The 13,159-nt window shown below is 43.3% G+C and overlaps 1 protein-coding gene across 11 annotated transcripts in view; it reads right to left on the bottom strand.

Moving 5' to 3' along the window:
- reps2 (RALBP1 associated Eps domain containing 2) overlaps positions 1-13,159 on the bottom strand; it is a 362,214-nt gene that overhangs the window by 58,187 nt on the left and 290,868 nt on the right. For all 11 annotated transcript variants that reach the window (XR_007263185.1, XR_007263186.1, XR_007263187.1 and 8 more), the window contains one exon: positions 12,722-12,828. Coding sequence is in view for 8 of the 11 variants with exons in the window: in XM_048602680.1 (XP_048458637.1) it covers positions 12,722-12,828 (107 nt within the window). In the remaining 3 variants the exon portion in view is untranslated. The remainder of the gene's footprint in view (positions 1-12,721; positions 12,829-13,159) is intronic.

The following is a 13,159-nucleotide window of genomic DNA, read 5'->3' as shown; positions in this document are numbered from 1 at the left end:
ACAATATCGTTGACCTGAATCTTGCTTGCCTGTCTTGGTTCTGGATAGCTCCCAATGTGAATAGGTCAGCTAAATTTAGATAATTTATTTTGCACATTCCCTGTAGAAAGCATTTTTGGTAAGTGGTTTAGTATCATGTTGGGACATGAAAATATATTTTGATTTTGAACACAATTCAAATGTCAATGAAAATTCTGAAGCTTTAAAGAAAACTGGTGCAAGCAAAATAAATCTAAGATTAAATCCAATTTTGAGAAACTTCAGCTTCGTGTATGTTTAGTTGCTCATTATGTAGGTTGTGCAGAACTTGATGGGCAAGTTATCAAACCAGTATTTAGCCTACAGCTTGTCATGTGCTCGGTGAAATAGCTCGCAGTGTTTCAAATCTTCACCATTCTCGTTGGGCATAACAATTATCTGGTGGATACCAGTTCTCCCTTTAGCACTGCATGTGCATCTTACACTTCATCACTGAAATTCAAGTGGATTTGTAATGGCAATGGGTGGGTCTCTGTATAGGTGACATTTCAACAAGAATCACAGAAACATCCAATTAAAAGGCCAGCACGGTGGCTCAGTGGTTAGCACTGCTGCCTCACAGTGCCAGGGACTTGGGTTCAATTCCAGCCTCGGGCAACTGTCTGTGTGGAGTTTGCACATTCTCCCTGTGTCTGCATTAGTTTCCTCCCACAGTCCAAAGATGTGCAAGTTAGGTGGATTAGCCATGCTAAATTGCCCATAGTGGTCTGGGATGTGAGATTAGGCAGGATTCTGGGTGGGATGCTTGGAGGGTCGGTATGAACTTGTTGGGCTGAAGGGCCTGTTTCCACACTGCAGGGATTTGATGACCTTTGCTTATTTGTGAAAAGTTAGTTCAGGAAACTTTGGGGACAAGACTTTCCTTTCAGTGGCCTAAACTTGAGTAAGTGATGAAATGTCAGAGAAAGGTTTTCTTCCCCAGAGTAAAGGCAGATTGTACAGTAACTCAGTAAAGTTTGTTTTTCTCCCCCTCTCATCCTGATGACTGTGGGATGTAGTGCTAATGTTGTACGATACTTCAGTGTGAATTGGAGGACCACACATTAAGGTTGTTGCTGTCCTTGTTAAGGAACAGTTAGTTGCTTAACAAAATGTGCAAACTAGAATCACATTAACATTGTCTGCAGTTAAACTGGTGTCTTTCACATGGTGAATCATTTAACCCCAGATTGTCTGAATTGCAATACAATTGTATGCAAATATCTGTCCTATGCTGTCATAGTCACACAGTTATTTGGCATAGAAACAGACCCTTACGTTTCCCAAACTACATTACATGTGACCTCTAATGTATAGCATCTCAAGGACTACCCTTCTGAGCTTCAGGCTTGCTTCAGCTGACATTAGTGATTGAGGATCTCAAGATGATAGATGACCAGTAAAATTGCACTATTCAAAAATTGAGACTGAATGACTTAATTCAGTGAAGCATTGGCACTGACATGATTTATGGCCAACTGGCTATTTTATTTACAAAAAAAAAAGCCACAACTGGATGCACTGTGCTTAACGACTTTGCTTAGTTATTTTAATGTGAGCCCTCAACAGAACTCCCACGTACAGGCTTGCTCTCGTGAAGTGGGTGCAGCAAGGATTTGGATTTAATCTAACAGGGGGTGAACTGTGTAGATGGGGTTCCCATGTCCTAATTTTCTTGTGCTCTGCAATGTAAAGATGGCATAGGTGAGAAAGAAAAATTCACAAAGGGCCACCAAGTATAGACTGAGTGACAGGTAAACCTTTATTCTCATCCATTGATCTGCTAAAACCTAGCTTTCTCGACTTGGTATTTGGCATTTACATTGGAGTTTTCTCTTCTATACAAAAATTAAATCTAGCATTCAAGCATTTTGCTTTTATTCAACAATAGTTTGCATTTATATTGACCTTTAATATATTTAAGCATCCCAAATTTCAGAAAAACAATCAAAAAAGTTAACATTAATACTTGGGCAGAACAGTGGCTCAGTGGTTAGCACTGCTGCCTCACAGCACCCAGGGACCCAGGTTCAATTCCAGCCTTGGGCAACTGTCTGTGTGGAGTCGGCACATTTTCCCTGTGTCTGCATTGGTTCCCTTCCAAAGATGTGCAGGTTAGGTGTATTGGCCATGCTAAGTTGCCTGTAATGTCCAGGGATGTGTAGTTTAGGTGGATCAACCATGGGAAATGTTGGGTGGGACGCTCTTTGGAGAGTCGTGTGGACTTGTTGGGCCAAATGGCCTGATTGTCAAACTGTAGGGATTCTATGGAAGTCACATAGGGAGATATTAGGATAGGTGAACAAGAGGTTAGGGCTGGATTTTCACTTGCAAGTGGTTAGCTCACTTGCAAGTGAAAATTTAACTTGCTTTGAAGGGCTCTGTCAGACTCAGCTTTCCCTCTAGGAAGGTGGGAATGGGATCATGTCAGGCCTGTTGACTCCAGGAGGCCAGAGAGTATTGATGCAAGGTAGTTAGGAAGCCCACCTCACTTTAAATCAGATCATAACACTTGAACAGAGCTCATTTGCCCTGCAACAATATTTGCATTAATTTGTGACTTCTTCACTGTGGGTTAACACTCTCAGAACAGCTATTGTACAAATGTGACACCTTTGAATTGGATTTCCCACCTGTGTGCAAAATACACTGCCTGCTGGCAAGATTTTGGATTTTAGATTTTCCAACTCCTGCAAAAATCTGGCCTTATTCAAAAAGTAGGTTAAGGAAGGGTTTAAAAAGGAGAGAGAGAGAGAGGTAATGAGGTCTAAGCAGGAAATTCAAAAGTTGAGTACCTTGGCAGCTGAAGACATGGTTACCCACAATGGAACAATTAAAACAGGGGATGCCCCAGAACTGGAGAAACAGGGGTTTGAGGGTGGTAGAGCTGTAACAAGTAGAGGGGAATGAGGTAACAGAGGAGTGATTTGAAAACACAAATGAGAATTTTAAAAGTCAAGGCATCTCATCAGCTTCCTGTATAGTTCCATAGATAGTACCGCATTATTAGATCTCAGTTTTTTTGGGAAATGTTAACCACTACTTAACTTCAAAATTTCAGAATTCAAAATTCTTCAAAAAGGTATCAAACTGTCAGTGTGAATAATTTTACCCACTTGCTCCATCACCACTCTGTTGACTCTCCCAATTCTTTCTTTCTTTGCACTCCATTCTAAAATCCATTGATTCATCCTTCAAAAGACTACGTTCACATAAGATTCCATTTAGCATCTGTATTTCTCTTTGGCACATATAACTGTGGCTGCACTTCAAAGCAATTTATTACAAAAGTAGTTCAAGAAATTTTAGAACCATAAACTGCTAAGCAACTCAAAGTGCTTTCTTTCACAGTTACAGAGGGAAACTATTATAACTAGTCATGATAAATAGTTTGTACTTCTGCAAAAACATATTTAAGAATAAATTATAAACATATTAGGAAATGGCAAGAATAAATCATTTGCAAACCTGAACATCAACAGAAACAAAAGTATTTACTCACAGACATCTGTCTGCCAAATTTCTCAATACTGTATAATTCAGACTTGAAACCAGGACCAGTGGAAATTGGCCATTCCCTCTGGCTACATTGCCAAGAAAGCCTATGAAACTAAAGTCAGCTAGCCCCGAAACTCACGGCCCCACACAGACTCATGACGCTTTGAGCTTGGAAATATTTTATGAGGGTCATTGTTCTGATGACTCTAATCATTGGATATCTGAAAGTTATTTGTGAGCAACCTCAACATCCAGATAATGAACTAATTAGTAGGGCCCTTTGCTTTGTAGTTATTTCCCAAGCAGAAAACCTAGTGGTGCAAAATGCTTTTTTCCATCCTTCACATCTTATTTTGGATCTCTTTCCTTTAATTAGGTTCCCTCCACCCAGGAATTACTAGGTTGAAACAGAGGGCAGCCATTCAGCCCATCCTGTCCATGTCAACTCAAAGTTCAACTCAGCCAGTCTCACACCTGCCTTTTCATTACAGTCCTGAAAGTTTTGATCTTCCGATAATTTTCCAATCCTTCCTGAAAACCACAATTGAATAGGCCTCTGTCACCTTCTCAGAGTCCATTCCAGATCCTAGCCAATCACTGAATAAAAAAAAATTTCCTCCTGTCACCCTTTGTGTTTTGCCAATCATTTTAAATTGGTGTCCTCTGAGGTTTCAATTCTTCTGTCAAATGAACAATTCCTCTCTATCCAGGCTACTCATAATTTTGAATAGTTTTATCAAATCTCTTCACCACCTCTTTTCTAAGGAACATAGCCCCAGTTTCACCAATCTTTTGGAGTAAATGTAATGTCTCATTCTCCAAACCATTCTTGTCGATGTTTTCTGTAGCCTCCCGAAAATCTTCACAGCCTTCCTTAAATGTGATGCTCAGAACTGGACAGAATAGTTGGTATTGATCCATAACTTCATAATTTCATTATATCTTCCTTGCTTTTGCACTATTTGCCTTGATTTATGAAATTTTTGATTCAGTAGGCCATACTAACTTCTTTCTAAACTGCTTTGCCTCTTTTCTTGTGTACATATACTCCCAGGACCCCCATTCTTGAACTTCTCTTTAGAATTGCGCTTTTATTTATATTGCTTTTGTCATTCTCCCCACCATAATGTATCACTTCACACCTCCCTGCATTTAATTTCATCAGCCATGTGCTAAATGATATGACCAGCCTCTCAATGTCATCTTCATATCCTAAATGGGGAGTATAGTAATAGATATGTCAGAGTTCTGTGCAGTCTACAAATTTGACATTGTTAATGAGTAGCCATGGGTGTGCAGGGCACATAGATCAAGAACTGCAGGAGTTTTTAATACTTGCCCCATGGAGAAAAAGTGATTTGAGGTTGGACATCCAAAATCCACCTGTCCAGAAACTGGAATTGAAAATATTCCATTCCCAAATATTTACTTGAACAAAATTTTGACTTTTTGTTCAAATACCAGGACAATGTAGCTAGCTACTCGTTCTCACTGATATGACACACTAGTTACCTGTTTTAAAACCAAGAACAGCAGATGCTGGAAATCTGAAACAAAAACCAAAAATTGCTGGGAGAAACTCAGCAGGTCTGGCGGCATTTGATACGAGAAATTAGAGTCAACGTTTCGGGTCACTGAACTCTAAATGTTAATTCTGTTTTTTTTTTGTTAGTTATCAGTTTTGCTGCTTTGTTCAAAGTGATGTGTCAGTCTAATTCCCACACTCTGTGTTAGTCAGTCAATCTTAACAACTCTTAAATGCCACCTGACCTGGATGTCGGATCCCGGAAAATCCATAATGCAGGATAGTCTCACTACGGAGGCTGCTGGAATTTTGCCTCCCAATTTGTCTGTGGATTCCTCCAGACTGGAAGAAAAAGAACAAACATTTGCCAGTATGGTTTCCTGCCACACAGGAAACTTTGTATCCATTGTTCCTTTTTTCCAATGGGCTTTAAATTTGCTGACTAGCCTGTGATGTGGAATCTTATCAAGTGCTTTGATGGTTCATGTATGTGAGATCAAGCACATTACCCTCACTAGCCCTTTGTCAACTCATCAAACAACTCAAACTAGTCAGTTAAAAATAACTTTCCCTATAGAAATCCAAACTGGTTGATCTTAATCCATCCACATCTGTCCAAGCGGCTGTCAATATTATGCCAGATCATCATTTCTGAAAGCTTTACCACCAGTGACATTAGACTGGCTGTTCTACCTGGGCTAATCCTCAAACCCTCAATTGAACAAGGGTGTAGCATTTGCAATTCTTGAGCTCTCTGGCATCACCCATGTGTTAAACAGGTTTGGATGACTATGAATTGTGCCACTTTTTCCTCCTTCAATTTCCTCACTTGCATTAGATTCAATCCTGGTGGCTATTTTAAGTGGTTTTTTTTTTTTTTTTTTAAAATTAATGTTTAGGTCATCCAGTATCTCAACTCTCTTCTTTTTCTACATATTTGAAAGCATCTTCTTCCTCGATAAAAAACAAAGAAGATTAATCATTCCGTGCCTCAAATCATTCCCCTGACTACAACCGTAAATCCGCTTTTAAGTCTCTAATTGGCCCTACTCCTTTCAGTATTCACATGATTAGAGAAGACTTCTGGATATTCATCAATGAACTGGATTTAAAAAGAACTATATTTATGAAGATACTCAATGTGATCACTTCTTTCCATGGCATCATGATGGGCAAGGTCAGTTATGACTGATATTTTGGCATATTCTTCTCTCTGCAGCTGTCACTTGTCTTAATGTTTTCCACAGAGGGTGTCCTACTTTATGATAAAGGGACAGAAAACTGCTCAGCCTTGCTCGACTGAGGACTGAGATTTAAGACAAAGATACACCAAGTCCTCATCAGAGAGTTGCTCCACGTGAATGATGCCACGTTAGCATTCTATGCAGAGAAACACAGCAAATGAATAGATTCCCTGGTGCACATAAAGGGTTTGGTGTGACCATCACTTCCAGTTGCAGATAGCACCACCTGTCAGCAGTGACAGTGTGATGCTAGAGGTCGATTGATAGTTTCACACATCTTGACTCCATAGTAACTTGCAATCTGTCACTTCACACAGAAATCAATACATGGATCACAAAGGCTATCTCTCATATGCTCAAGCTGGGAGAGAGAGGCGTGGAACAACTGCAATCTGCTGACTGAGAATATCAAACTGCAAATCGACCAAGTCTGTGTCCTCACTGCATTCTGCGGCATTACATATACAGAACAACATACACTAGGCAGGGGGAATAAAAACCACTTTCACTGTCTTGTGTGTAGCTTCTGCACCTCTTGGCTGAACAAGATCTCTGACTCAGAGGTCCTGGAGCAAGATATTTCCATCAGCATACCATCATTGCCGAGCCAACATCTGAGCTGGCTCAGCCTTGTTCATCAGATACACAATGGCCATATCTCCAAAGACAGTGACTTGGCCACTGGTTCACACCTTTTCTGGCATCTTCACCTCTGCTAGAAGAAGACCTGCAAGATATGAAGATGACAAACTGTGATACTGAGAGCTGGAAGACAGTCTGATGGCCAAGACCTCTGGAGACTGACTGACTATCTGGAAGACCATTTGAAGAAGTGAGCAGAAATGAAAAGCTCAGCTGGCTGAGAAGCCCAGGGAAAACCTGGAGGCCAGACAATCCTGCATTTTCTTCTCTCTTTCTGGTTAGCATCTGTAACAGAAACGATCAGGCCAGGCAATATTTAACACAGAACAATGTGACACAAACCATCATATTACAAGACAGAACGCAGCTATGAATTTAGCTTAAAGGAAGGACGATTTCCACAGGTGTAAATATTTGCCTTCAAAAGTAGTGTCTAGCTCAACTCTAGATGTTTTATTATAATTAAAGGAACATACTTTATCTGAATACACTGCCTCAAATATAAAATATTGCTGTACCGCATATTGAATAGAAACGCAAGATATACAATATCATTCCAAATCCTGAAAATGAAACAGCACAGTTAGTAGTAAGTGTTTATTCTCTCTCAGGTCAACTAATTTTTTTTGAATAAGTTGAGCACTGTCACTTCAGTTATTCTTGATCAGAACAAATACTCCATGAACTAGCAGCAACGAGGTTTGTTTGGAACTTGGCTTCATTTTGAGTCCCCACTTCACTGCACACATCAGTTCTGGCTATTGTTCACTACCAGTAGATTGGTGTCTTGCTCGGCAAGTCTTCTGGGAAAAGTCTAATTATGCAGAAGTTGGTTCATTACAGGCTCCGACTATAATGTTAATGAGCGAACTGCAGGTAAATATGAACATTTGGACTCGAGGAATATTTGACGCGATCGTCTAATTACATTTTTTTGATAAAGGGACTCCAGTTGATTCAAAGTAAAATTAGTTGCTATGAAGAGAGTTGGAATTCAAGTAAAATGAAGCAAAACACTGTTGCTCCCGACATTCTTTTCTTTTATAATTCCTTCTTACAGTAATTGCCCACACACTCAATGTGGATTCATTTATCTCAACTCCGGAGTCCTCCAGGTGAAGCATATGCTGGCGCCATGCATGGTTTTAAGATTAAAAAGGCAAATTCAAGAACTGGGGCAACATTTACAGATGATTTAAACCACTATTTCCATGAAGTTTCAGGTTAAAGGTCACAAACAGCTCAGTTTATTCCAATCAAGCAGCCCAGATGAGATGAAAGGAATGATATATTTGCCTTCCAGGGACATGAGCAGATTAAGCGAGTGGGCAGTAAGGTGGCATATGGGCTATGAGATTAATCAATTTGGTCCTATGCAAAACCAGGCCTTTATTTTTAAGGAAATGATGAAAAACTTCTAGGTATTGATGCTCAGAGAGATTTGATTGTGCTAGTACAAGGAACACAGAAAATCAGCATGTAGGTCCAATGAGCAATTAGAAAGGCTTAAAGGAATGTTGACTTTTATTACACGATAACTGGAACACAAGAACAAAGAAGTCTTGCTAGAGTTATGCAGAATTTTGTTGAGACTATATCTGGAATACTGTGTACAACTTTGGTCTTTATATTTAAAAAAAGGATATATGCACATAGAAATAGTAGGAACTGCAAATGCTGGAGAATCGGAGACAACAAAGTGGAGAGCTGGATGAACACAGCAGGCCAAGCAGCATCAGAGGAGCAGGAAAGCTGATGTTTCGGGCCTAGCCCCTTCTTTAGAAATTGGGGAGGGGAAGGGGCTTCTGAAATAAATAGGGAGAGAGGGGGAGGCGGATAGAAGATGGATAGAGGAGAAGATAGGTGGAGAGGAGACAGACAGGTCAAAGAGGCGGGGATGGAGCCAGTAAAGGTGAGTGTAGGTGGGGAGTTAGGAAGGGGATAGGTCAGTCCAGGGAGGACGGACAGGTCAAGGGGGCGGGATGAGGCAAGTAGGTAGTAAATGGGGGTGGGACTTGAGGTGGGAGGAGGGGATAGGTGGGAGGAAGGACAGGTTAGGGAGGCGGGGACAAGCTGGGCTGGTTTTGCGATGCGGTAGGGGGAGGGGAGATTTTGAAGCTTGTGAAATCCACATTGATACCATTGGGCTGCAGGGTTCCCAAGCGGAATATGAGGTGCTGTTCCTGCAACCTTCGGGTGGCATCGTTGTGGCATTGCAGGAGGCCCAGGATGGACATGTCGTCTGAGGAATGGGAGGGGGAGTTGAAATGGTTCGCGACTGGGAGGTGCAGTTGTTTAGTGCAAACCGAGCGTTGGTGTTCCGCAAAGCGGTCCCCAAGCCTCCGCTTGGTTTCCCCGATGTAGAGGAGGCCACAATGGGAACAGTGGATACAGTATACCACATTAGCAGATGTGCAGGTGAATATCTGCTTGATGTGGAAAGTCTTCTTGGGGCCTGGGATGGGGGTGAGGTGTAGGGGCAGGTGTGGCACTTCCTGCGGTTGCAGGGAAAAGTGCCGGGTGTGGTGGGGCTGGAGGGGAGTGTGGACTGGACAAGGGAGTCACGGAGAGAGTGGTCCCTCCGGAAAGCAGATAAGGGTGGGGAGGAAAAAATGTCTTTGGTGGTGGGGTCGGATTGCAGGTGGCGGAAGTGTCGGAGGATGATGCGTTGGATCCAGAGGTTGGTGGGGTGGTACGTGAGGACGAGGGGGATTCTGTTTTGGTTGTTATTGCAGGGAGGGGGTGTGAGGGATGAGAGTTGTGGGAAATGCCGGAGACATGGTCGAGGGGGAGTTGGGGGGGGGGGGGGAGAGGGGGGGGGGGGGAAGTTGTGGTCCTTGAAAAACGAGGACGAGGACATCTGAGATGTACGGGAATGGAATGTCTCATCCTGGGAGCAGATGCGGCGGAAGCAAAGGACTTGGGAATAGGGGATGGCATTTTTGCAGGAAGGTGGGTGGGAGGAGGTGTATTCTCGGTAGCTGTGGGAGTCGGTGGGCTTGAAATGGATATCAGTTTCATGGTGGTTGCCCCAGATGGAGACAGAGGGGTCCAGGAAGGTGAGAGAGGTATTAGAGATGGTCCAGGTGAACTTAAGGTTGGGGTGGAAGATGTTGGTGAAGTGGATGAACTGTTCGAGCTCCTCGTGGAAGCACGAGGCGGCGCCAATACAGTCATCAATGTAACAGAGGAAGAGGTGGGGTTTCGGGACAGCGTAGCTATGGAGGAGGGATTGTTCCATGTAACCTACAAAGAGGCAGGCATAGCTTGGGCCCATGCGGGTACCCATGGCCACCCCCTTTGTCTGTAGGAAGTGGGAGGAATTGAAAGAGAAGTTGTTGAGGGCGAGGATGAGTTCGGCTAAGCGGATGAGGGTGTCAGTGGAGGGGGACTGGTCGGGCCTGCAGGACAAGAAGAAGCGGACGGCTTTTAGGCCATCTGCATGGGGAATGCAGGTGAATAGGGACTGGACGTCCATGGTAAAGATGAGGTGTTGGGGACCAGGGAATTGGAAGTTCTGGAGGAGGTGGAGGGCGTGGGTGGTGTCACAGACGTAGGTGGGGAGTTGCTGGACCAAGGGGGAGAAAATGGAGTCGAGATAGGTGGAGATAAGTTCAGTGGGGAAGGAGCAGGCAGAGACAATGGGTCGAACAGGGCAGTCAGGTTTGTGGATTTTGGGAAGGAGATAGAAGTGGGCGGTGCGGGGTTGGGGAATGATGAGGATGGAGGCTGTGGGTGGGAGGTCACCTGAGGTGATGAGGTTGTGGATGGTTTGGGAGATAATGGTTTGGTGGTCGGGGGTGGGGTCATGATCATGGGGGCGGTAGGAGGTGGTGTCGAAGAGTTGGCGCCTGGCCTCGGTGATGTAGAGGTCAGTGCGCCATACTACAACTGCGCCTCCCTTGTCCGCGGGTTTTATGGCGAGGTTGGGATTGGAGCGGAGGGAGCAGAGGGCTGCACGTTCCGTGGGGGAGAGGTTGGAGTGGGTGAGAGGAGTGGAGAGGTTGAGGCGATTGATGTCACGACGGCAGTTGGAGATGAAGAGGTCGAGGGAGGGTAGGAGGCCTTGGGGTGGTGTCCAGGCGGAGGGGGTGTGTTGGAGGTGGGAGAAGGGTTCAGTAGGGGGAGGGTTAGGTTGACGGTTAAAGTAGTAAGCATGGAGGCTGAGGCGGCGGAAAAACTGTTCAACGTCCAAGCGTCAGCGATATTCGTTGATGTGTGGGTGGAGGGGCACAAAGGTGAGCCCTTTACGGAGGACTGACCGTTCGTCCTCACTAAGGGGGAGGTCTGGAGGGATGGTGAAGACCCGGCAGGGCTAGGTGCTGTTGTCTCCTCTGGAGCTGCTGGCTGTGGAGGTGGTGGGCAGAGCAGCGTTGGCGGTGGGTGGAGCAACATTGGCGTTGGCCAGACTCAGCAGGTCTGGCAGCATCTGTGGAAAAAGGGTCACTGGACCTGGAACCTTAGCTCTGCTTTCTCTCCGTAATGCTGCCAGACCTGCTGAGTTTTTCCAGCAATTTCTGTTTTTGTTTGAGTAAGATCTATTCCTTTCCTAAAAAATACTTTGGTGAGCCAGGTGTTTTTATAAAGATAGTCTGCAGGTGTCACAGTCACCTTTACAGATAATATGTTTGGAGTCCAGACTTTATTAGAATAAGATAATTACCCATAGTCCACAAAAGGACCAAAGACATTCTTCTCTATTAGAGAGACTCAAAACTGATTATGTAACGCTTAATAAAATTTGGACTCAAAAATTAGCATCAGATATGGGGCAAAGTGAGGAAGTGGGCTCTGTCGGTAGGGGGACTGAACCTCTGCCATTGGAGTTATTCTGCATCACACTATAGTGAACAAGCCAATTAAGCTGGTTAGTAGGAACTGCAGATGCTGGAGAATCTGGGATAACAAGGTGTAGAGCTGGATGAACACAGCAGGCCAAGCAGCATCAGAGGAGCAGAAAGGCCCGAAACGTCAGCCCTCCTGTTCCTCTGATGCTGCCTGGCCTGCTGTGTTCATCCAGCACTACACCTTGTTATCTCTTAAGCCAATTAAGCTGACTGGCCCCCCTCTACTGAATTTAAATTCCCCAGTTGCCAGGATAGGATTTGCACATATACCTTTGGATCCTTAGTCAACTACTAACCACAAAACCATTTTGCTACCATTTCCATCACCTCAAGATGACCTTTGTGTCCCTCCACCCACACATCAACGAATACCGCTCACGCTTGTGTTGACCATGATGTACCTTTATGACTAAGGTTAAGACTCTGATGTGAACTCTGCGTGGGTGGATAATGCAATGGGTTAAAGACTCATCCACTGCATCAGAAATCAGACTCAGTGGATTTGAACACAAGCCTCATTCTAATCTCACAGGGAGCTTTCCAAATAAAGTGTTCATTAGCTATGCGCATCATTATTTAACAAAGTCTAACCAGAGTTAAACATGTTAACAAATTTTAAATCTGGTCAAACTCAAAGGGTTCAAGATCTACAGAAACTTTTAAAAACATCTCTATAAACTAACTTCTATCCAGTTCTTTTTAACTCACCATTCTTGTACAGCTTATGTTTCAAAAGGGTTAGAAGGAAGTTGGTGACTATTAGTTGGGTATAACAGTGACCAGTTAGATGTATGACATGATAATGAAGATTAATAACTCAAACAATTGAAGCAAATTTTCACACTTTCTTCCATTGTCAATGATACGGAGGATATTTTCAGATTATTATGATGACAACTGTCTATGAATTGACTGACATGATATGTTAATCATTGTCCATGTCTCACCTCACTGTGATTCCAGCTTGTCCATTGCTGCTGTCTTGCTAGAGAATCAATAGCCGAGTTACCATGGGAACCCAATAGTACATCTTCATGCATCATCCGTAGAAACACTGCAACAGAAATTTTACTTTTGTAGGTTAAACTACAGTTGCACGCGTTTATTTAGCACACTCAACTGATTAAAAATATACTTCATTTCACAATGCTGCAAAATCAAGTTTCTGAAAACACCAGGAAAATTGCAGTCACTTTTGCAGTTCCCCATTTATAGAAACTAAATTATATTAACTCACTGAGGTTGAAGTAGAAAGTTAAAATGAAATTCCAATCAGACTTCTATCCGAATTTTACAAAAGCTGCCTCTCCCACCTTACACCAGGTACAGTTCAAATCCAGAGATAGTAGGAACTGCAGATGCTGGAGAATCTGAGATCACAAGGT

This window comes from Rhincodon typus, chromosome 11, assembly GCF_021869965.1.
Source record: "Rhincodon typus isolate 14 chromosome 11, sRhiTyp1.1, whole genome shotgun sequence".
Taxonomy (NCBI): domain Eukaryota; kingdom Metazoa; phylum Chordata; class Chondrichthyes; order Orectolobiformes; family Rhincodontidae; genus Rhincodon; species Rhincodon typus.
This window is presented reverse-complemented; position numbering and strand designations above follow the sequence as displayed.